Source organism: Gymnoscopelus braueri (assembly GCF_963280865.1).
Source record: "Gymnoscopelus braueri genome assembly, chromosome: 9".
NCBI lineage: Eukaryota > Metazoa > Chordata > Actinopteri > Myctophiformes > Myctophidae > Gymnoscopelus > Gymnoscopelus braueri.
In genome coordinates this window covers 51,160,321-51,185,920 of record NC_137610.1, presented here as the reverse complement: position 1 = coordinate 51,185,920, position 25,600 = coordinate 51,160,321, and the positions used below count along the sequence as shown (strand labels likewise).

The window sequence follows — 25,600 nt, the reverse complement described above, 5'->3', positions numbered from 1 at the left end:
TTCTCCATTTACAACCCGTACATCTACATAAACGTACACATTTCAAATATAAAGTGCTGACCCCACGGCCAAATATGTAAATGATTGAAACGGGTAAGTATAAGTACCCGTATCTTCCATATTGTTAAATAAAAAACATTTTAATTCGATCAGTGCCCATTTTCTCATAGAGTTATAATGTATCGGAGTGCAGTACATCTTCCAACCAATAGGGTCGCATAGTTGAAAGCACATGGAGAAAATGTGAAGAAAATGGCCACCAATCACATTAAAATACTTTTTATTGAAGAATACGGTAGATAAGGGTACTTAAACCAAAGCGTTCCAACTTGTTACATTCATTTTCATGAGGTAAGCACTTTATATTTGAAATGTAAACGTTTATGTAGATGTACGGGTTGTAAATAAAAAAAGAGCTAGAACCAGGTTGAAGTTCCGCCATGACTGTCATCATGTTTCAGGGCTATATAAAGGCTACTGCAACACTCAGGTGAATGCAGAGAAGCAGTCACGTGACTCCCCCTCAGCCAATAGGATGGTCCGTCCCAGAACCAGTCTGCCAGGTTAGCCTGGTGACTCCTCTTAAAAAAAAACACTTAGAAGTCAAAAGTGAAATATCTGCGTCTAAACAACGTTCGGGTGGGATGACTCACGCGTCTATAGACATCACTTTGTGCTGTTTTTATTTAATCCCTGGATGTAATGAATCAATGTAAGAGTTAAATGACCTGAAAGAATCATGAGACTGTTGGTGCTTCTCATGCTGTTAACACTGGATCTATGGAGCAGCAACACTGATGGTAAAGTATAGATTTATCATGGTTTATTTTATGTTATTGTATTTATTTAAACCTATTACTGATGTTAAAGTAGAGATTTAATGGTTTATTTTATTTTATTGTATTTATTTAAACCTGATGGTAAAGTAGAGATTTATAATGGTTTATTTTTATTTTATTGTATTTATTTAAACCTATTGCTTAGAGCCTTAGAAGAGTCTTTCTCAAACATGCTCAAGTCAAGGACCCCCAAATTGAGATATATTAGGCCGTGGACCCCCATTAGAAGAGATTATTGTGCCAGTAAGAGAGCATGTCAACATATGTGTCAATGTGTTTTGAAAATAGCCAGAAAAAAAAAAAAAAAATAGGGTTTGTTCTTGATTCAGAACAAACCCTGGGGGTCCCAGGCCCCCAATTTGAGAACCACTGACTAACACCGAACTCATTAACATAAAGTGTTTTTTTGCCCCACTTCCATATAATTCCAACACTTTTCATAAGATTATTAATTTGTCTTAAAAAATACATTTTATTGAGGTTCGTTTTGACACTGAATGAAAGAAAAAAATAACTCTTAGAAGTTCAGACTTGTGTTTATTAATTATAATTATGTTATAGGCTTTGTTATTGCTTTGTATATGGACTATAATCAGTGGTGGAAGAAGTACTCAGATGTTACATTTTTTAAGTAAAAGTAGCAATACCACAACATAAAAATACTCTGTTACAAGTAAAAGGCCTGTGTTCAAAATGTTACTTGAGTAAAAGTACAAAAGTACTGGCATCAAAATATACGTAAAGTACCAAAAGTAAAAGTACAAAAATGTTTGAAAATAGCAGATCTACAAGCTCACAACGCGTCGCATCGCGACGCGTTGTGAGCTTGTAGATCTGCTATTTTCAAATAGCCTAGGTATAAAATAGGGCTGAAGTGGTCCTAAGTACCTAAAAAATGTACTTAAGTACAGTACTTAAATGTAAATGTACTTAGTTACTTTACACCACTGACTATAATGGTCAATATTTTGCTGCTATTGTCTCTTGGAAAGCACCTTGGGTCAACTGCTGTTGTTTTATATACATAAACCTGACCTGACATGTAGCCTATGATGAATAATTGATTAGTGGTTCGTTATTATTGTACAAAGAATTAAAAGGTAATAAAGATTTGGACTCGAGAATCACATCAGGTGACAAAAACATGACCTGACCACCACAGTCACATGAGAGCACCCCCTGCTGGCCAACAACAACAACAACACCCCCCCAACCATGGACTTTGCTCTGTGTTGGTTAATAAGAAACCAAGGTACACAACCTGTGACTACACACGAACCACACAACCTGTGACTGCAGAGGAAATCTGGACTGTTTGCACTTTTAACACGTTATTCTGGGCTTCTGCCAGGGCTAGCAAGAAGTAGGATACTCAGATGTTTTTACTTAAAGGGATAGTTCACCCCAAAACAAAAATAAATTATCGATTAGTCACCCCATGGAGATTTCTTTTTCTTTTTGTCACATTCCTAAGACAATAATTTGATGATCAGTGTCTCAGTAAACTATAGGATCATAGAATACAGAGAGACAGTGTAGTGTCTCAGTAAACTATAGGATCATAGAATACAGAGAGACAGTGTAGTGTCTCAGTAAACTATAGGATCATAGAATACAGAGAGACAGTGTAGTGTCTCAGTAAACTATAGGATCATAGAATACAGAGAGACAGTGTAGTGTCTCAGTAAACTATAGGATCATAGAATACAGAGAGACAGTGTAGTGTCTCAGTAAACTATAGGATCATAGAATACAGAGACAGTGTAGTGTCTCAGTAAACTATAGGATCATAGAATACAGAGAGACGGTGTAGTGTCTCAGTAAACTATAGGATCATAGAATACAGAGAGACAGTGTAGTGTCTCAGTAAACTATAGGATCATAGAATACAGAGAGACAGTGTAGTGTCTCAGTAAACTATAGGATCATAGAATACAGAGAGACGGTGTAGTGTCTCAGTAAACTATAGGATCATAGAATACAGAGACAGTGTAGTGTCTCAGTAAACTATAGGATCATAGAATACAGAGAGACAGTGTAGTGTCTCAGTAAACTATAGGATCATAGAATACAGAGAGACAGTGTAGTGTCTCAGTAAACTATAGGACCATAGAATACAGAGAGACAGTGTAGTGTCTCAGTAAACTATAGGATCACAGGTAAACCAGGTGAACCTAGCATCAGTCTAAATAATGATATGAAAAAAATAACGATCTGCCTCGTTAGAAAAGCCATTCTACACACACACTGTGTGTGGATGGAAAGTAAACACTTTGACCTTCATGCTTCATTAGTTCATCTTGAAGTGTTTAGTCAACAATGAAAGCCAGCAGGCTGCTTACAGTCTCCTATAAAAAGCATAAGGTACAGCTCTAGATCATTTTTACAGATGACAAAAAGACAATTACACTCATTTACTCGCTGCATGTGTTACAGCAGTGGTTCTCAACCTGTGGGTCGGGACCACATGATTGGGGGGGGGGGGGGTCCCCAGATTATGGCAGCAAAAGCAATCAAACTATACTATAAAAACTGGTCAAACCTTAAAGGAGAATTTTGGAAAAGCTATTAAAATATGTGATCTAACGCAAGGCCTATCCGCGCACGTTTTAAGCTGTGGCCAGCGGCGGACTGGCCATTTGGCCCACCGGGCAAATGCCCGGTGGGCCGCAGGGCCAGTGGGCCGCTGGACAAAAAAAAGAAGAAAAAAAAAGTTTTTTTGAAAAATATTTTCGCTCCTGTTTTAGGATTATTACGGTCATTTCCGGGTCGCGCGGCCCAATTATTAGTTAGGTTAATGTTTGGGCTGGGATGCTTTCCAGCAGGGGCCTCAGTGCGGCTGCAGAGTTAATGTGCTGGGCTGGGCTGAAACAGTGAAACGCATTTTTCTACTGTACCATTCATCCTAAGATATCATAACATCATAGAAAAGGTAAGAAAAACTTAGTCCAAAATTCTCCTTTAACCAAATTGTTAAATAATGTATGAAAGAGGCAACATTTTGGAACCCCCCCCCCAAAGAACAGAAAAAAAGAAAAACTACTAACGTATAGCCCCAAAATAAAGGTTCACAATAATCCATTTTCATTAACCCATTAAGACCTGGAACGCATCTGTCACATTAGATTTTCTTTGGCTATTCAAAATAGCGTGAGTATATGAGTGCCACGCCATGAGCTTGTAGATCTGCTATTTTTTGAAAAATCGTGAAAAATTTTATTTCATATTTTTTTCAAAATGTTAGGATTCAGTAGCTGTAGTATACAACCCTCGTAGACGTATTTATGATTCTGACGTTTTCAATCTACGAGAGTTGTAGGGTGCACTTCCCATAGTGACCTGGACTTTCTGCACTATGCCCCGTAGACACTCCAAACATTGTACAAAATGAAAATAAAGGCGCTTACCGCCGAGCCCCAAATGTTAACTGGGTCTACGGGGTAGTAGTGTAATGTAATAATCCATATCTTTCAATAAAGAAGTGTTTTAATGCCGTCTGTGGCCGATTCTGTCGGAAGTTCCCAATGGGCGGTAGTGACGGGAAGTGAGGGGGCGCATCCGGTGAAACCCAGAATTACACTAAATGTAAACAGGAAGTAAACGAGGGTGAAAAAATGGCGTTCGGCCACAGACGGCATTAAAACACTTCTTTATTGAAAGATATGGATTATTACATTACACTACTACCCCGTAGACCCAGTTAACATTTGGGGCTCGGCGATAAGCGCCTATATTTTCATTTTGTACAATGTTTGGAGTGTCTACGGGGCATAGTGCAGAAAGTCCAGGTCACTATGGGAAGTGCACCCTACAACTCTCGTAGATTGAAAACGTCAGAATCATAAATACGTCTACGAGGGTTGTATACTACAGCTAAGGATTCAGAAAACATTTTTAGAATCGGCCTCAGGTCTTAATGGGAGATGGCCTCGTTCCCAGCCTTTACTCATCTGTGAAGAGAAAAGCCTGGTCACGACCTAATGCAGAGAGTGTCTATAGGGGGCGGGACCTAATGCAGAGAGTGTCTATAGGGGGCGGGACCTAATGCAGAGAGTGTCTATAGGGGGCGGGACGTCCTTCGTACGTATTTCCACCCCGAAAACGATATTTTCCGACCAATCATAACACTCGTTTCATTAACGGAGAATGTAAACAGATTTGTAAAGCGTCAACGTCATTTCCTTGGGCGTTATACTTCCGTTTAGACCCTCAACCGCATAGACATATTAAAGGTAGAGGCCTCCTCTGGCTCTGAGGCGTCTGTATGACGGGCGCGCTTCCGCTTCCGGGGGGGAAGCAAGTGCGTCACAGAAGGGGGCGTTCGGTAGGCCAATCAGAGGCAGGTGGGGGCGGGACAACTAGATTCTGACAAGTCCTGGAAAAGACATGCAGTGATTGGCCAGTAGTCAACGCGTTGTGATTGGCCAGTGCCAGTGCCCCCCGGAAATATGGCGGCCACCATACGAAACAGGTCGCTCCAACGAACTGCAGATAGGCCAATGAGGTATCTAGGTTTCTATATCTATGCTCAACCGGCTAGGTCTTTCCCAGCGTGAATGGGAGATGAAGACAAGAAGTCTTGTTCTAACTCGGGGGAGGGGTACCTCAAAACCTGAGCGCCACTACGGCCATAGAAATGCATCAAGGGGTCCTCGATATTCAAAAGGTTGAGAACCACTGTACTATAGACAACAGCCTCAGGTATTTTGTCCACTTTGTGCTCCAGTATAATTCATCATCCAGGGCTGGGGGGCTCCCCCAGAGTTAGTGTCGAAGTGTCCTTGAGCAAGACGCTGAACCCCTAATTGCTCCCGATGAGCAGGTTGGTGCCATGCATGGTTTCCTCCGCCATCGGTGTATGAATGTGTGTGTGAATGGGTTAATGGCACAATCAATGTAAAGCGCTTTGGATAAAAGCGCTATATAAATGCACCATTTACCATTTATTTATCTCTTCTCTCACTGTCTGAACAGCTCAGAGTTGTATGGATGGGGGCATCGTTCTGGAGGAGGAGGTGGTCATGGAGCAGGGGTCTCCGTATCGCCTCAGCTGTCCTGTGGAGCCCACCACCACCACCACCCTGGGCCAGAGCTCCGGCCCCCCCGGACAGCTGACCTGGATGAGAGACTGTCGCCGGCTCCCCGAGGGTCCTGCGTCCTCCTCTGGGGGTCAGTGTTGATTTCGTCGACTAAAACTATGCCGAAACTTTTTCGTAGACTACCTTTTTTCACTGACGAAAACTAGATAAAAACTAAATAAAAACTAAGCTATGATGACTAAAACTAGACTAAATATATTGACTATTTCGTCGACAAATAAAAACTAGACTAAGATGTTAGTGAGGGATCTAGTGGAGAAGAGATCCAGTAGAACTAAAAGACAAGTCCTTTTATGTTTGGTTGCGCTCAGGCGCTCTGAAAATAGCCGATCTACAAGCTCACAACGCGTCGCAGTTGTGAGCTTGTAGATCGGCTATTTTCAGCATGCAACCAAGTGTAAAATCAGCCGTTACGACGCCATCAAGGCACCGCCAACATACATTTTAGTCGACTAAAACAACTGTAGATTTAGTCAACTATGATCTTATGATATTTAGTCGACTAAAACAACTGTAGATTTAGTCGACTATAATCTTATGATATTTAGTCGACCAAAACAACTGTAGATTTAGTCGACTATAATCTTATATTTAGTCGACTAAAACAACTGTAGATTTAGTCGACTATAATCTTATGATATTTAGTCGACTAAAACAACTGTAGATTTAGTCGACTATAATCGTATATTTAGTCGACTAAAACAACTGTAGATTTAGTCGACTATAATCTTATGATATTTAGTCGACTAAAACAACTGTAGATTTAGTCGACTAAAACAACTGTAGATTTAGTCGACTAAAACAACTGTAGATTTAGTCGACTAAATCAACTGTAGATTTAATCGACTAAAATCTTATATTTAGTCAACTAAAACCAGACAAAAACTAAAACATATCAGATGACTAAAATATGACTAAAACTAAAAGGAATTTTATTCAAAAGACTATGACTAGCTGGGGGCGTGTCTTCTCCTCCGCGTCATCAGCGCCCATACCCTAGGTGGGGTTGGCGAAAGGGCCTACTCTGTGTGGAGTTTGCATGTTCTCCCCGTGTCTCCTAGGGTAGTTAATACCCTCACAAAAACATGTAGTAATCCTGGTCACTATACTGCCTCCCCCATGACAGCCGGGGCGCCTGATGGAGGGGAAGGGAACTGGTTGGAATAACGTGTTCCTTCCACGCGCTACGTCCAACCAGGGAAACTCCCCCCTGTCAGGTGACAAGAAGGTCAGTTGGCTCTCATGCCTGAAGGAAGCATGAGCTCGGCCCTGGCCTCCCTACTGTGGGGGACTGGTGTAGTGCTGGTGTAGGGCTTAGTGTAGCGCCCAGGATCACTTAGGAAATTGGCACCGGGTGAAAAAATGGGTTACAAAAATCGCGGGATAAAAAATTTTGAAAAAAAAAAAAAAGACTATGACTAAAACTAAATCAAAATTTGATGTCAAAATCAACACTGCTGGGGGTCCTTTGTCCTCCTCCGCAGGTCCGGTGTCCTCCTCCGGGGGTCCTGCGTCCTCCGGGGGTCCTGCGTCCTCCTCCGGGGGTCCTGCGTCCTCCTCCGGGGGTCCTGCCCAGGTTCTGCGTCCTCAGACGGGGGAAGCCTTCCTGGAGTTCCCCAGCCTCAGCCTCCAGGACCAGGGCAACTACACCTGTATGGTGAACGGCTCGGCCCGGATCACTGTGCGTCTCGTTGTTAAAGGTAAGCGTTAATTATGGTCTGTGGTGGGAAAGTAACTAAGTACATTTACTCAAGTACTGTACTTAAGTACAATTTTGAGGTGTTTTTACTTTACCAGAGTGCTTCCAATTTTCTATTCTTTTACTTCTACTCCACTACATCTCAGAGGCACATATTGTACTTTTATTCCACTACAATTATTTGAAAACTTAAGTTACTAGTTACTTTGTAGATTTTTTATTATTATTACAAAACATACATTAACCACTATTAGCCCTAAATACATTTTGGCCATTTGAAAATAGCCGATCTACAAGCTCACAATGCGACGCATTGGGAGCTTGTAGATCTGCTATTTTCAAAAGATTTTTATGCATTCGAAATCTGGTGAAATGGGACATTCTGCATAAGCAGTACTTTTACTTTTGGTACTTTAACTTGGACCCGGAAGTTGTTCTGACGGGGCGCATACGTCACGGCTTAACAACAGAGTTTGAACCCAACACACCCGTCTATCTATACATTCATCAAACCTGCAGTGTCTGTGTATCTGTTCCGGGCATGAACTTGGCTTGTGTGTCGCAGATGACCAGTACAGGGGATTAGAGCTTTAATTGGGCATGAAAACCTGAGCGTGACAGTTTGAATGTATCGACTCTGTCAAAAGACGCAATATTAACGTTTACTTTATCCTGTTTGATCTATCATACCCCACATAATTAATATCAAAACAAACAGCACGTTAAGAGGGAAAATGATGAGGGGCACGGTGGCGCAGTCGGTAGCGCTGTCGCCTCACAGCTAGAAGGTCCTGGGTTCGATTCCCGCCGGGGACGCTGTGGGCACTGGGGGCGTGTCTTCTCCTCCGCGTCATCAGCGCCCATACCCTAGGTGGGGTTGGCGAAAGGGCCTACTCTGTGTGGAGTTTGCATGTTCTCCCCGTGTCTCCTAGGGTAGTTAATACCCTCACAAAAACATGTAGTAATCCTGGTCACTATACCGCCTCCCCCATGACAGCCGGGGCGCCTGATGGAGGGGAAGGGAACTGGTTGGAATAACGTGTTCCTTCCACGCGCTACGTCCAACCAGGGAAACTCCCCCTTGTCAGGTGACAAGAAGGTCAGTTGGCTCTCATGCCTGAAGGAAGCATGAGCTCGGCCCTGGCCTCCCTACTGTGGGGTGACAGGTGTAATACTGGTGTAGGGCTGGTGTAGTGCCCAGGATCACTTAGGAAATTGGCACCGGGTGAAAAAAATGAGTTACAAAAATCGCGGGATAAAAATTTAAATAAAAAAAAAAAAAAAGAGGGAAAATGATGGCTTTGTAGCCTAGTTCAAATACGAATATGTCGTTGGGGAGCTGACCAGTACCTAGCCACAGTCTTTATACAAGGTACGGTAAATAAATGCCCAGGGCAACGCCAAGCTGCTGGAGTTTCCAAAAAACGAGGCGATCCCGTTATAAACAATGAAAAACATGTGCTGCGCTCAGGATGGAAAAAACATCATTGAAGCACACTGCACTTATCCACAAGTTTGGATTTCGTTGGATTTGATTGGATCAAATCGACAGGAAGTGATGCCCACAACGCCCTAGGAAACTTGTGGATACAGCAAAATGAATGGACCAGTGAACCTTAGTGTGTTGCTCTTTCATGCTTTGTTGTTGCTCAGTTTCTGGTCTGTTTGGCGTCAGGTAAGAACAGAGTGTGCTCTCCTCTGTCTGTGAGCTCACTAATCACTGCACCTGTGCTAAGAGTGACAAATAAACCCTTTTGATCTCAAGGGGTTCATCCTTCTAATAAAAGTATATTATTATTATTATTATTATTATTTTATTTGTCCAGAATCTCAGTGTTCTAAACCGCCGATCTCCTGGAGCCCAGCAGCGGCGGGGGGTCCGGTGTCAGTGTGGACCCACCTGGGGGCCACGCCCACCCTGCCCTGTGACGCCCTGCTGTCCTGGGACCCCCACGGACCGCCCTGTGACATCACCTTCACCTGGCTCAAAGATGGCCGCCCCCTGGACAACCACACGCTGCACCATCTCAACTCCTCGTCAAGGTGGGTTTGACTAGCCTGGTAAACCCTCCCTCCGGAAAATCTCTGGCCTGAAGCCTTGTATGGGCGTTTCTAGCGCATTACCAAAAAAACAAGCCTATCAGCGTCGTCGCTCATCGTTCTGTGATTGACAGCGAAAGTTGGCCAATCAGGTGGCGAGTTCGAGTGAGCCCGAATGGCACCGATTGCAGCCTGAATGCAGCCGACCAAACACGAACGGCAGCCATCTTTTCTGTGCGCTATTTTCTCCGCTGTTTTAAAAGCTCTCAAACTTCTATTTTGAGGCACGGAATTTACTTATAAGATATCGTTTGGATAGAATTTAGTTGTTTAACTTCATATATGTGGTCAATTAATCATGACAGAGCCTATTTAAAAATAAAAATTTAGAGAACCGGCAGGGGCGGGCAGTGACACGCATGTATCCGAATAAGGCAACCTATTTTGGGCATGGCCGTCTCAAAAGTCCCGTTGCGTCACATAGTCTGGAAGTGGTAAAAATGCACTGGCTGAAGTGGGACAGTGCTGATTGGCTGAAGGGGTTGTCAGTCAACGGTATTACTCCGTCTCCCGCCCAACTCCAGCCCACAGCCAAAATTGCAGAATGGGCGATCATGCCAGACTCCTTCCTGAAATCAAATGGAAATGAGATTTTCCAGCAGGGTTTACCAGGCTAGGGTTTGACTCTGTCCTACAGAAACCTGGTATCTCCATGTTTCAACTTTATAAGTTATTTTTTTGTAAATGAATAACCCATTGTACATATATATATATATATATATGTTTTGTCATTTTATCAAATGTAGATAAAATATCCGATCTACTGTGAGCTCTTAGATCTGCTATTTTAGCTATTTTCTGACAACTTGCTGATACAAAATAGTAATAATACATTTTATTTATAACGCACTTTACATTTTTGCAAACCTCAAAGTGCTACAGGGTTTAAAAACAGTAAAGGCAACCAAACCATCACATGAAAATTAAGAAAAGTCTTTGTTAAAAAGGTAGGTTTTTAGTACTTAAAAAAAAAAGCATCAGTGGACTGTGGTGCTCTCAGGTGTTTAGGGAGGGGGGTACATTCCCCCAGTGTTGATTTTGAGAGCAAATTTTGATTTAGTTTTAGTCATTAGTCTTTTGAATACAATTCCATTTAGTTTGTCATATTTTAGTCATTCTGAAATGTTTTAGTTTTAGTCTAGTTTTAGTCGACTAAATATCATAAGATTATAGTCGACTAAAATGTGTTTTGGCGGTGCCTTGATGGCGTCGAAATGGCAGATTTTACACCTGGGTGCATGCTGAAAATAGCAGATCTACAAGCTCACAACGCGTCGCAGCTGTGAGCTTGTAGATCTGCTATTTCCAGAGCACAACCAGACATAAAATGACTTGTCTTTTCGTTCTACTGGATCTCTTCTCCACTAGTCCATCCCTAACGTTTTAGTCTAGTTTGTATCTTTTGATGAAATGTCACGGGTTCGAGTCCCGATCCCAACGACCTTTGCTGCGTGTCGCTCACCGTCTCTCTCTCCTCGTTTCCTGTCTATCTACTGTATATCAATAAAGGCAGAAAAAGACCCAAAAGTATATTTTAAAAAAAGATAGTCATAATCAAAATAGTCGCTTCAGAAATAGATCTGATCTATAATAGCCCATCTAGATATCCCGGCATCTCAGCCTGATCTCCAAGAATTTAGTATACATAGAGCACCGAAGTCCTGACGTCACTGCCAGTAGAGGGCGCTTTTTCACAGGTTTGTGGCTTTACTTTTTGTGTTGATATCCTCATTGGGGAGAACTGTGTTCCAAAAATAAACACACCACCCCGGCGATTTTACTCATATGGATATGAAGCATCAACTGAAGGTGTAAATGTACACATTTACCCAAAGAGTAACACAATATAAACACTAGAAACGAGTCAAACAACCCAAAGACTACATTTCCCATGAACGCGGCTGCTGTGGGGACAGTGATATCAGACCCGGAAGTAGCACTTCTTAAGACTTTTAAGGCAGAATTAATTCAATTTTCACGAGAAACAGGCTGTATCAAATATGAATGAATATCATAAACGATGCAGAGCCACCCCCCTGACAGAAACGCCGGGGTGGTGTGTTTATGTTTGGAACACAGTTCTTATATGACGTGATCTAAGATTCTCCAATGGGGATTTCAACACAAAAAATAAAGTCACGAACCCGTGAAACAGCGCCCTCTGGTGGCAGTGACGTCAGACTTCGGTGCTCTATTGCACGGATCCAGTGCACGTCATTCCGTGCATAGTAGCCTAGAAACCCCGACAATCCGTGTGTATGTACGGCGAGTCCCACGGTGGGCGTAACCAGTTGCAACCCGGAAAAACCCGGAAGGAGAGCAGTCCCCACAACAAAATGTTTTTTTCTGTGCCTATCGGTACATAACTCAAATGGCGCTGAGCAGGTTCAAGGGAATGTCGCAACGTTCGGGGCGGCAACTCGTTCGCTTTAGCTCACTCGGTGGTCCCTTACGTGGCGACAGTTCCCTTGAAACTGCGCGCCTCCGAAATGGTTTAGTCACAATGGGGGAGATGCGAAGCGGCTCTGCACGGATTTTCAGGTTTTCCAGTCGTCTATGCACGGAATGACCACTCCGTGCAATGTGTACTAAATTCTTGGAGATCGGGTTGGGCTAGCCTCGCGACGCAATTGGTTAGGACCTACCAAACCAACTACCAATTACAGTCTCCCATATTACAGTCTCCCATATTTGAATACTGGGCCCTGATTGGTCACCCCCAGACTTCGGGAGCAGGAAAAGGATTCACAACGGAGCGGTGCCAGACCCAAATCGCAGAGGGCATTTTTTTTTTTTTGCACTGGACGATTCGTCTGGTCCCAGGCTAGGTTTGGGCATCTACGACGTGTCGCAACCAGTTTTTTGAAAACCTTCTCCTATAATGAGCAGATGCCCAAAAACAGGGATGCCAGGTTCAGTTTCCTTTTTTTATTTTATTTGAGCAAATGTCGTGACATTATTCAAAACACAACAGTATACATGTATAGTGTTCCTAACCCGGTTAAAACCCCGTTTAGACCTGGAACACCTGTACGCTATTATACCTTTCAAGCTGGGAAAACCTCTGTGTGTAGTAGTTGTGTAAATGAAAAAATAAAAAATAAAAAATATTGGATGTTTTTTTTCTTCAGAAAACGTCAGGATTTAGAGACCTCAGGTTTAATTGGGTTAAAAGCCGGGACACGATGGGCAGCATAACTGTGGTTGTGATGCTGTTCTACTGTCACAGGTCTCCCAGTCCACAATCTGGGAACCCATCGCCAAATGAAAAGGAAAAACAGAGCCCTCTGCTGTTTTTCTCATCTCACTTGGCTCTGGGAGGAAGTCGACAAGGAAACCAGGGTTTTGGTCTGCCTTCAGCCTTTCACTTCCGGTGGTGCGACTATGTTTTCATTCCCACTAACAATATTTCTCCACGGAACACTAACACCACTTCTCCCAGAGAACATGGATCGTTTTGGTTATAAGCCCACTTGTTTCTATGATGAAAGAGCAAGTTAAAGTGTGAATATCTTTCCGTGGTTTTGTCTGCTCCGAGGACGCTATTGTTAAATGAGTTTCGGTTTGTTTCTAGTGGGGAAGGATCGGCAGACACGTAAATCCCGCCCACTACATTTGATTGGGTAAAGCGCGGCCTGCTTCCTGATCTGAGGGCACGCCCACTTGTAGGCCAGTGCGTACGCGATATGACGAACCCCCCCGACAGATTCAAACGCAGAGCAGAATCTGTTCTTGAGAGATTACCCAGTCCAGGACTCTTACTGGTTTCTGTCCTACTGTCACAGGTCTCCCAGTCCAGGACTCTTACTGGTTTATATTCTGTCACAGGTCTCCCAGTCCAGGACAGTTACTGGTTTCTGTCCCACTGTCACAGGTCTCCCAGTCCGACTCTTACTGGTTTCTGTCCTACTGTCACAGGTCTCCCAGTCCAGGACTCTTACTGGTTTATATTCTGTCACAGGTCTCCCAGTCCAGGACAGTTACTGGTTTCTGTCCCACTGTCACAGGTCTCCCAGTCCGACTCTTACTGGTTTCTGTCCCACTGTCACAGGTCTCCCAGTCCAGGACTCTTACTGGTTTCTGTCCTACTGTCACAGGTCTCCCAGTCCAGGACAGGTACTGGTTTCCAGCACCCTGACAGTGAGCCTCACAGAGCAGACAGACTTTGGCCTCTACAGCTGCAAGCTGAGGAACCTCACCACTGACTACAACCTGCAGAGTAACAGTAAGAACTACTGACTATAACCCAGCACTTTTACTCCACTACATCTCAGAGGCAAATATTGTACTTTTACTCCACTACAATTATTTGAAAACTTACTAACTTACTAGTTACTTTGTAGATTTAGATTATTATTACAAAACATACATTAACCGCTTCAGCCCTATATAAATTTCGGCCATTTGAAAATGGCAGATCTACAAGCTCACAATGCACAATGCACATTGTGAGCATTGATCAGCAGCAGTCCAGACAGAAAGTCATATGTAATAGATATGTCATAGACATAGACGACTGATGTCATTGATCGGCTTTTCCTTTTTCTATAGAGCTTTTCCAAACAAGGTCACAAAATGTAATTCAGAACAAGGGGAAAGAGCAGCATGATAACATCATCATACTGAAATAAGCCATCAAATATCTTTCCGAAGCAACAAAAAAAAGACTGTCCGCAAATCTCTGTCCGAAAACTCGGGGAGCGATAGACAAAATGGTCCGTTATTTGAGGTTTGACCTTCAGATGACCCCTTGATGGAGCGTGACAAATCGAAAAACAAAAAAACGGGCCTGAGGAGAAGGCACAGTCCTTTTGAATCCTGAGGTCTGAGGTGAAAGCATCGGTTCTAGGATACTCTGGTAGGTCTGTCAGACTCATTGAGTGATAGGCAGGGAGACTTCGTGAGACATTTGAACTGGACTTGGCGTGGCATTCGTGTCGGGCTATGCGTGGCGTTCGTGTCGGATATCGCGTGGCGTTCTAGTTCTAGTCTTAGTGGTGCACTAGTCTTATTTTACTGGATCTCTTCTCCACTAGTCTTAGCTCTACTGGATCTCTTGTTCTACTGGATCTCTTCTCCACTAAAGTCCCTCCCTAACATGTTAGTCTAGTCTTTATTTTCGTCAGTGAAGAAATGCAATTGGATGAACATTTTTTTGCCAGGCAATGTGTCTTAGATGTAGCTGGTGGCCTGTCAAAGTCATCAGTAAAGTCTTAAAATCAATTCTGAATATTAACAGGTATAACCAGTGAAGTGCAGCTAAGATGGCTGTAATGTGATCATCGTTTCTTGGAGTTAGTTAGCAGTCTGGCAGTCTGTACCAGTTGGAGGCCAGAGTATTTACTTTTTTTTTTTTTTTGTTCAATCTCATCTAGTGAGACTTCCGGTGGGGCGCATTCAAGACAATCACATTGCATAGTGTTCTGTCACTATGAACGTCAGATCTAAAAAAAAAGAAAAAGCTATTAACATATGCGATCTATTGGCGCACGTTTTTAGCTGTGGCAGACCCGGGATGGAGTTATGACATTTTTCTACAGTACCATTCATCCTAAGATATCATAACGTCATAGAAAAGGTAAGAAAACCTTGGTCTTTAAAAATTCCCCTTTAACACATTGAATGCCAGTCGCGTAGATCTACGCGAACCGCCGATTCGCGTTGAAAATTTTCCAGGTGCACTTTCGGAATTTTTTGATCCATTTCCGGTTCCGGTTTGATGACCGGAAACAGAATTATTTGGGATCCGGTTTTGACGATCACGTCGGCTCCCATTCTAAAGCGCACACTGAAACTCAATTCTCTTCCTGTAGTTTTTTCTCCTCGCATATCACTGTTTAACGTAATCCGCTCTAACTACAATCATGGAGATCCGTTTGACATGCGGTTTTCACTGGGAGATACAGTGAGATGTCGCGGATGTAAACAGACCGTGTACGGCTCAATCTTAAGGATTTTAACAAGATCTATGGCGACATGAAAAAAACTAAAAAACAACAATAACACGTTGGCACTGGTGAGTACATTATGAGATTAACCTCTGGCGGTCAATGTGTTAATACTGAGGATTTTACAGTGTAGATTGGGGTCCCAGAAATAAAAATAAAAATAAACATTGTAAACATTGCATCATCCACAATCTGAAACCTCCTGAAACCCATCTTGTCCGCACCCAAAAAAAAACGCCCAAATATGGAGATGTGTGACATCATAATGATGAAGTCGTCGTCCGTGAGTGACGGGTCCTGCACTAGTTTAGTGAATGAAACAACAGAAAAACTCCCTCACCGGGTGTAGGGTTGCGAGTTTGAATCCCCTCACTGTAAGAAAACTAATATGTTTGTGTTGCGTCTTCATCTTCACATCACCTTCTCCTGAAAGCCATCATGTTCATCTTCCTCATCATCACCGTGTTTGGACCCTGTTTCCACTTTCCGTTATATTTAGTTCTTTTATTTTGTTTTGTTTCAATGATATTCGTGAGCTTTACAGTCTTTTTTAATCGTTTTAGAGGGCTATGCTTTTAATTTTCTTTTGGAAGTCAAGGCTGCCAGTTCCCACCTGACGTTGTGTGGGAGTTCTGACCGCTCCAGACGGTACTGAATAACTGCTAGCTTAGATAAAGTCTTCAGACTAGGACTCAAGTCTAAGATCCTTATCCTTAGCTCATCATTTGTGTATTCTCTTCCAAAGAGGATGATACGATCTCCCACCATGCAAAAGGACATTTGATACATCAAACTCAAGCCTGCCCCCTTGAGCTCAACCTTCTTACAGGAGAAGGTCTTTGGATTGAATTTCTACAGATCATCTAAGTGTGTATAACATTTATGGCCGTAGCCACCACATACGTACAGCTCTCCATTGTAGGCAAAGGCTGAATGAACGTAGCGTGCTTCTGGAAGAAGCTGTGCAGAAGATGTGTTCAACCAGCTGTTAGTTTATGTGTCAAACACTCTGATGTTGTTGTCCGGGTTCCTCCAGACTCCGAATACAAACATTGTTGTCCCGATGATGGTGGCAGAGTGACATCTTGACCCAGGTGCTGGAGTTCCTCTGGTGTTGATTAAAGACCAGACCATTGTGGTGGTGTCCAACTTGTAGATGTCACTCGTTCCTCCATGGACATACATGACCTTCCCCAAGACGCAGGCTGGGTCGCCAGCGATCACCTCTGGAACAGTCCCTGAAACCGCGGGCTTGAACCACCTGTGGGTGTCGACATAGAAAGCATGAAGCGCGTCGTGGCGAGACACCCCTCTGTGCTTAAAGCCTCCCCACATGTAGATGACATCGTGCATCAGCACAGCTGTGTGGACGGAGCACCTGGAGGGAACGTCAAGGGGACGTTCTCCTCTTCCGGGTGTCACTAGGGCCAACTTCCTCCAGCGCAAAGACACAGTGTTGAAGACATGAACACCAATGAGATCAGTGTTCCTGTAACAGAAACCTCCAAAAGAGAACACTTTGTTTCCCAAGGTCACAGCAGTGTGACCAATTTTCCTTCTTACTTTCATATGCACCGTACAGTGAAACATGTCTCACATCAGAACCACCGCTTATGCAATTAGATTCTTGGGGTCTTGCTCTGTAAAGAAAGACTGACGCTATTGTTTATATTGGTTCAGCGGCACGAACGTTGCGCAATGTCTGACCAATCCGCGAAGCAATGGCTTGGGTTGGCCAATCAAAGAAGCTGATGGCCTGTTGATCTCCCTAATATGGTAAATTGATCACCAGTAGCTAAGACATCATACGTCATAGATGCGTCATAATATCAGTGGTGTAAATTAACTAAGTAAATTTACTCAAGTACAATTTTGAGGTATTTGTACTTTACTTGAGTATTTCCAATTTCCAATACTTTTACTTCTACTCCACTACATCTCAGAGGCAAATATTGTACTTTTACTCCATTACATTTATTTGAAGACTTCAGTTACTAGTTACTTGTTGCAGATAGAAATGATTACATTATAAAACACACATTAACCACTTTAACCTATTTTATACATAGGCTATTTGAAAATAGCCGATCTACAAGCTCACAACGTGTCGCATCGTAACGCGTTGTGAGCTTGTAGATCTGCATGCCTCACCCGGTTATGCTCTGCCCGTTCGCCATTGTCAGAGCACCCGTTGTACCTAGCCATGGTTCACATGACGCTCGTCTGTCACAAGCGTCATGGCGCTATACTTGTTCCTGGTTTGAGAATGTTTTACATTTACAACCCGTACATCTACATAAACATTCACATTTCAAATATAAAGTGCTGACCCCCCGGCCACGGATGTAACAAGTTAAAGCGCTCGGGTCTAAGTACCCATATCTTCCGTATTGTTCAATAAAAATCTTTTTAATGCGATCGCCGGCCATTTTCTTTTTTTTTTAAACTAATGTTTCAGAGTGCAATACACCTCCCAACCAATAGGGGTATGTAGTCGAAAGCATATGGAGAATTCGGAGAAAATGGCCGGCGATCGGTTTAAAAAGCTTTTTATTGAACAATACGGATAGTAAATGTAAAATGTTCAAAAAACAGGAACAAGTAGCGCCATGACTGCCATGCCGTTGTACCCGTCTGTCTGTCTGTCTGTGTCCCAGTTATGCCCATATATGTAGATATCTCATTAAGACATAACTTATTCTGTGTATTATCTGCCTGTGTGCCTTTTTCGTGCCGCGCTATGAGCTTGTAGATCTGCTATTTTTTTGAATAGCCAAAGAAATCTTAAAATGACACAGACGGATGCGTTCGGGGATTGAATGGGTTAATGTTTGTGTTTCAGATCAGCTGAGCCACACGGCTGCTGTCATGGCTGCGTTGGTTCTGACCGCCTGCCTGCTCCTCTGTGCTGTCCTCTACTCCAAGTGTCACCTGGACATCAAACTGTGGTACAGGAACTCCTATGGAGATTATGAACTCAATGGTGAGATCTTTGAGTATTTCTACATCGCAGTATTGATACTTTTACTTAAGTAAAACATGCGAGTACTTTTCCCACCACTGGTAGAGTGTGTGTGTGTGTGTGTGTGTGTGTGTGTGTGTGTGTGTGTGTGTGTGTGTGTGTGTGTGTGTGTGTGTGTGTGTGTGTGTGTGTGTGTGTGTGTGTGTGTGTGTGTGTGTGTGTGTGTGTGTGTGTGTGTGTGTGTGTGTGTGTGTGTGTGTGTGTGTTTCAGATGGAAAGCTGTATGATGCCTACGTCTCCTACGTAAACACCTCTCTGTGTGTGTTTTATGTGTTTCAGATGGAAAGCTGTACGATGCCTACGTCTCCTACGTAAACACCTCTCTGTGTGTTTGTTGTGTTTCAGATGGAAAGCTGTACGATGCCTACGTCTCCTACGTAAACACCTCTCTGTGTGTTTGTTGTGTTTCGGATGGAAAGCTGTACGATGCCTACGTCTCCTACGTAAACACCTCTCTGTGTGTTTGATGTGTTTCAGATGGAAAGCTGCACGATGCCTACGTCTCCTACGTAAACACCTCTCTGTGTGTGTGTTGTGTTTCAGATGGAAAGCTGTACGATGCCTACGTCTCCTACGTAAACACCTCTCTGTGTGTTTGTTGTGTTTCAGATGGAAAGCTGTACGATGCCTACGTCTCCTACGTAAACACCTCTCTGTGTGTTTGTTGTGTTTCAGATGGAAAGCTGTACGATGCCTACGTCTCCTACGTAAACACCTCTCTGTGTGTTTGTTGTGTTTCAGATGGAAAGCTGTACGATGCCTACGTCTCCTACGTAAACACCTCTCTGTGTGTTCTATGCGTTTCAGATGGAAAGCTGTACGATGCCTACGTCTCCTACGTAAACACCTCTCTGTGTGTTTGTTGTGTTTCAGATGGAAAGCTGTACGATGCCTACGTCTCCTACGTAAACACCTCTCTGTGTGTTTGTTGTGTTTCAGATGGAAAGCTGTACGATGCCTACGTCTCCTACGTAAACACCTCTCTTGTGTGTTTGTTGTGTTTCAGATGGAAAGCTGTACGATGCCTACGTCTCCTACGTAAACAACGAATACGACAGGAAGTTTGTTCACTTCATCCTCAAACCACACTTAGAGAATAAACTGGGACACAAAGTACATCTGAATGACAACGACATCCTACCTGGAGCAGGTAAGGTACTGTGCTGTACTGCAGTGGTTCTCAACCTGTGGGTTGGGACCCCACATGATTTTGGTGGGGGGGGGTCCCCAGATGATAGTGAAGTGACAATTTAAGGACTTTTAAGGCCCAATACCTAAAAAAAAGGGAACAAAACAAGAGAAATGAAAGGGAAAAAAAGTTACGCCATCAAAGGTAATCAACAAACTATACTATAAAAGCCGGTCAAACATTGGCCAAATTGTCAAATAATATAAGAAAGAGGCAGAAATAGTGAAAAAAGCAGATCTACAAGCTCACAACGTTTTTATTCATCAGTGTAACTGAGTCAAGCTAAATGTACTGTAATGCCTCAATTCCTACAATTCCAGGTGGGGGGTCCCCAGTTCAAATATGATTATTGTGGGGAGTCCTCAGTTCAAATATGATTATTGTGGGGGGTCCCCAGTTCAAATATGAACACACGTCCTGAAAAGTGGTACAGAACCACTGAAATACTGTATGTTCACTATTTATTTTATTTTACCCGTTTTCTAGAAATATGTCTATTCCTTCAATTGTTTGTTATAAAATGTTTGTGATCCAGGAATTTAAATCACAATGACACTTGGTTTAGGTTGTGTGGTTAGCTTGCCATGATGTAACTAGTACTAACAAATATTAGATTTCCAAGTGGGTTGTGTTTAGCTCACCATCATCACCATCATCAGGATCATCTTCATACATGGTCTGGCCTGTGCACAACAAAGGCCAATATGAATACCTTACAAAATAACATGCACAATGATAACCAAACTCAGCAAAACAGCTTAGCAACAAAACCACTGAACATTTACACTTGAGGTGTACTTAACACAGTGTTATGAAGTTCAACCAGAAATCAGTGAAGAACAGGTGGTGGAAATCTAAAAAAAAAAAAGCCTGCATTTACAACTAGTTTGTAGTTGAGCATAAAATAATGCATCATCAAAGTTGGTAAGTTCAGAATGTAATGCAATTGTTTGTCATTCAAACCATTCAGCTCTCTCACTGCTGCAAGCTGACTGCTTCTACCAGGGTGATGGTGGCTGCACAGTGATTTTGCTGATTGCCATTTAGTGATTAGTGAACAGTTAGTGATTGCAGAATGCTGTGTGACTAGGCCGGGCACTCCCTCTTTCTTTGGTGTTTCACCCAGGTGGGTGTGGTTTTGAGGTTAGGTTAAAGGAGGAGTTCGCCCAAAAAAATTACTTATTTTCTATCAATTGCGCACCCCATGAAGCCTTCAATTCAGGGATTTATTTTAGTTTTTGTGGCATTCCCAAGCCAATAATTTGATGACCAGGTCTATTTCCGTCTACTTTGTGAGAATCTACTTTGTGTCTCCTACCGGATACATTAGCCGGTAGGAGACGGGAATCAAATGATTAGCTTAGCAATGCAACAAAAATTAAAATAAATCCATGGATTCAAGGCTTCATGGGGTGTGCAATTGTTAGAAAATAAGTAATTTTTTGGGTGAACTACTCCTTTAAGACAGTGGTTCCCAAACAGTGGGCCGCGGACCCATTTTTTTAGGTCGCGCCTCGCAGGGCCGGTCCTGGGCAATTTGGCGCCCTGGGCAATATTTTTCCTGGCGCCCCCCCCCCGATTTCATAATAAGAGCACCTCAGTCTCTTTAAACAGAAAGTAATACAGAGGACAGGAGCCTATCCTATGTCTGGCAGCACCGCGCCACCGTTTTCTGCCACAGCGCCACCTGGAGCCTGACAAAATAAATAAAGCCCCCCCCCCCCCCTAGTGGCGCCCTAGGCAACTGCCTACTCTGCCTAATGGGCGCGCCGGCCCTGGCACCTCGCAAGTAAATATCCCTTTTTTGTTTTTATATATATATTTACATACAAAGAAAGAGGGATTATGACGATTATGACATTTTACTCGACGATTAATTGTTGCTCAAATAATAGCGATTAACGATTGAATTATGTTTCTGTCGTCGAGCATTATGAATAAAATATATACATTTCTGTTTGGCTTTTAGGCTTCAGAAACTGAAAGTTCCACGGGGGCAGAAATGACACAATAACTTACATAATTGAATGACTTTGTACTTTCAAAAAAACATTAATAGTGGGGAAATAGCCGATCTGCAAGCTCTGCCGTTTCCACTGTTTTTGAACATTTTTGAAAAATGTATGAACATTTTGAAGTGTGGAAATGATTCTTTTATTTTGCTTTAAAGGTTCTATGACATTCATTTTCACTTTTTAAATTTTTTATGTTTTTTTGGGGGTTTTATGACCTCAAATACACCTAAAAAATCTGAACTTTGAACATTCAGTGGATTTTCTGTGGTCTGGGGTTTTCTGAATAATTAGGCTGAAAAGTAATCTGAGCTTGGCCCTTCGACAGTGAGGTCACAGTCGATTAATCCCGCCCACTCTCCTCCTCGCCCCTCCCCTCCCCTATCCTTTCCTTTGGGGGGGGCGGAGCAGAGGCGATGATTGACAGGCAAAATCCCTCACCAGCGACACCCGCAGGCAAAGATTTATTTTTTCATTGCAGTTGAAAAGGCTTTAGAAATGTGAGAGAAAAACACCTGCCATGGATCAATGGAGTGGAATTTTTTGTTAAAACTTTCTATACACGTTTGAAGGACCATGACAAAGACTTTTAATGTGTGGTAAAACTGAATGTCATGAAACCTTTAATCCATTATGTGTGTGTGTGTGTGCGTGTGTGTGTGTGTGTGTGTGTGTGTGTGTGTGTGTGTGTGTGTGTGTGCGTGTGTCAGACCCGTCTGCAGAGCTGCTGATGAACATCAGTCGGTGTCGTCGTCTCATGGTGGTTCTGTCTCATGCGTACCTGCAGCAGGACTGGTGTCAGAACAACTTCAGGTCATTATAATAATAATAACGATAATATTCTGGAAAATATCTTCTAAATCCAAACAGAAAAAACTTATGTTGCTATAATATTAGTGGTGTTCAAACTCAACATTTTATTTGGCCGCCGACCCCCATCTCAAAATATGTCCAGGGACCCCCATCTCAAGATATGTCCAGGGACCCCCATCTGAAAATATGTTGTTCCAGGGACCCCCATCTGAAAATATGTTGTTCCAGGGACCCCAGAAGCAAGGATTTGAGTTATAAATGTTCGCTACAGATTCTGTTTTGCTGTGTATCTCAGACAGATGTTGTTTCTCAGACAGATGTTGTGTTGTTGTGTCTCAGACAGGGTGTGCTGCACATGTTGGAACTGGTCCAGAAGCCCATCTTCATCCTGCTGGAGGGTCAAGTCAAACACATGAGGTCAGAGGTCAAACTGCCCCTGAAAGAGCTGCAGCACCGCCTGACCTTCCTGACCTGGAGACACAACTCTGTGGTACACACACACCCACACAAGCACACACACACACACAGACACACACACACACACACACACACACACACACACACACACACACACACACACACACACACACACACACACACACACACACACACACACACACACACACACACACACACACACACACACACACACACACACACAGCGCGCGCATGCACGCACTGAGCAAAATATGAAAATACAAACGTACTACATAGTACTAGTAATAAGTACAAACTTTAGCCTCATAGCATAGTTGCCTAACTCACTTTTTGGTCAAATTGACATGTCACATGGTGTCAGTCATGTGACATGGTGTCATGTGACATGGTGTCTACAATAACATCAAGTTAACCAGACCTAATGTTAAGCCGAGCTTCGGTTCTCTTTTGGATCAGGGATCGGGATGAGGGATGAGGGGGTCTTTGTCACCACATGACCTACTCTTACGGGCTGGGGGCGGAGCCTGTCAGTGTGGGGGGGGTGGGGGTGTCGGTAGGATGGAGGGCATGGTTGCCAGATCTGCTTATTATAATGTTCCCGCGAGATTTTATTTGAAAATAGCCGATCTACAAGCTCATGCGACGCGTTTTGAGCTTGTAGATCTGCTATTTTCAAATAGCTGATGTATATGTCAAAGTGCTCATGTGGCCCATAGTCGCTTCGTTTGGGCTGGTTTTCCTAGACCTGGTTGCTTGTTTCTCTCACAGAATCTGGCAACACTGATGGAGGGTAGAGCAGCAGCGGGAGTTTTATTTTATTTTATAAATGGTAATTAATGTGATTGTGATTGTACAGACTCCTGCCTCTGTGTTCTGGAAGGAGAAGAATAAATACAAATACATAAATAAATACTATAATAAATTAAAAAATAGATAACATAATGAATGACATTGTGATTGTATACAGACTCCTGCCTCTGCGTTCTGGAAGGAGCTGGCCTTATCCACGCCCCGCAGGGTGGTCTTCCACCACCAGGGCGCAGGAGACCCCCAGACCCTCCTCCACGACGACAAGGACCCCATCCTCACCCTGAACCCAGACTATCTGGACTGTCGCCCAGACCCCCACCCGTCTGCAGACCTGGGTAAATAATATGCACGGTTTGGATGGGATGCGATGCCAGAGTGTAGATCTAGCCAACATACACCCACTAGTGGGTCAGCTGTCGCGCCGCGGGACTCCCTCTTTATTTGGTGTTTCGCCCAGGTGGGTGTGGTTATAGACCTAAACCTAACCCCAACCTGACAGAATATATATAATTAACCCACTGGTTCACAAACTGTTTTGGTCGTGACCCAAAAGCGAAATTTGATGCTTTCCAGGGACCCAAGCTAGTGAAAATAGCCGCGATTGCGACGTGTTGTGAGCTTGTAGATCTTTCACTGCTTCTAAAGGTTTTTTTCAAAGTCTTTAAAAAAACAGCAAAAACAGCAGAAAAAGAACAGAAAGCCGAGAAAATTTGACTTTTATAAATCCTTTAACATGGAAGATGCCTAGTTTTCTTTTTTTTTTGTGATCACGTGATTTCTGGGTGTACTCTTCTTCGGTGGTGCTTGGATCATTCACAGAGCAGTTATTGGCAGTGAATGAGTTAAAGGATCTACACCATGAATTAAAAAAATATATTTGACATTTAATATCATATTGTTTATGTCCCTCAAACGTTTTTTCAAAAGGTTTGAGCCTAAATCAAGCCTCAGATATACTCATTCCAACTAACTTCTCTCTGGCTTATAAAGCACTTTCACCTGCAATACCACATTGTCCTGATTTGTTTGCATGTTATCACAGTTATTACAGTTTGTATGCATGTTATCTCCTGGTTCTGAGTGGAAAAAGTTAAAAAAAAAAAAAAAAAAAAAAAGAAAGAGAGAAAAAAAAGTAAAACAATTGTTTTTTTTGGAACTGAAAAACGGGAGGGATTGTACCGCTAGTCAATTACATAAAACCCCAGATATGCTGTGAAAGACTGAGTGTTCAAACTGGGGTATTTTTTGGGGATAGAAGAGAGGTAGGGCGGGGAGACCAAAAACACACAAAAAAGAAGGAAAAGTTCAAATTCATGGTGTAGTCCCTTTAAGATAATAACATGATAAGCTACTGTAGGTGTTTCTATACGTGTGTAGATCTACATGTTCAGTGTTTTTTATGTTTGTCCCTCAGGTCTGCGTCTCCCGGTCTACAAGGCCCTGACCTCCAGAGCTCCCGTCCTCCCTGCCGCTACGCTGGCGCCGCTGTTCGCCGCCGCGCCCACGTCGTTCGAGCCCCGGGCCGTGGACATCGACGTGTCGGACCTGGGCTCGCGGAGCTACGCAGCGCGCAACGACTTCTACTGCCTGGTCAGCGAGGAGGACATGTGACCTCACACACCGCTCTGTGA

The 25,600-nt window shown here is 43.1% G+C and overlaps 3 protein-coding genes across 4 annotated transcripts in view; 2 read left to right on the top strand and 1 right to left on the bottom strand.

Moving 5' to 3' along the window:
* Positions 1-25,600, bottom strand: part of LOC308091362 (CD81 antigen-like) — a 156,576-nt gene that overhangs the window by 9,470 nt on the left and 121,506 nt on the right. The window lies entirely within an intron of this gene.
* LOC308091352 (E3 ubiquitin-protein ligase TRIM35-like) overlaps positions 1-25,600 on the top strand; it is a 194,697-nt gene that overhangs the window by 89,094 nt on the left and 80,003 nt on the right. The gene's annotated exons all lie outside the window — the stretch shown is intronic.
* Positions 576-25,600, top strand: sigirr (single immunoglobulin and toll-interleukin 1 receptor (TIR) domain). Its single transcript, XM_080438391.1, has 11 exons — positions 576-800; positions 5,814-6,008; positions 7,423-7,638; positions 9,464-9,680; positions 13,835-13,962; positions 18,528-18,668; positions 19,714-19,857; positions 22,619-22,721; positions 23,061-23,211; positions 24,127-24,304; positions 25,384-25,600. Exons 1-11 carry the CDS (start codon positions 740-742, stop codon positions 25,578-25,580), a joined length of 1,731 nt encoding a protein of 576 aa, XP_080294517.1. The 5' UTR covers positions 576-739; the 3' UTR covers positions 25,581-25,600.

Coding starts and splice junctions, on each gene's coding strand:
- sigirr (XM_080438391.1), top strand. CDS start 740: ATGAGACTGTTGGTGCTTCTCATGCTGTTAACACTGGATCTATGGAGC. Junction 13,963..18,527: donor CTACAACCTGCAGAGTAACA/GTAAGAACTACT, acceptor TTTGTGTTTCAG/ATCAGCTGAGCCACACGGCT. Junction 18,669..19,713: donor TGGAGATTATGAACTCAATG/GTGAGATCTTTG, acceptor GTTGTGTTTCAG/ATGGAAAGCTGTACGATGCC.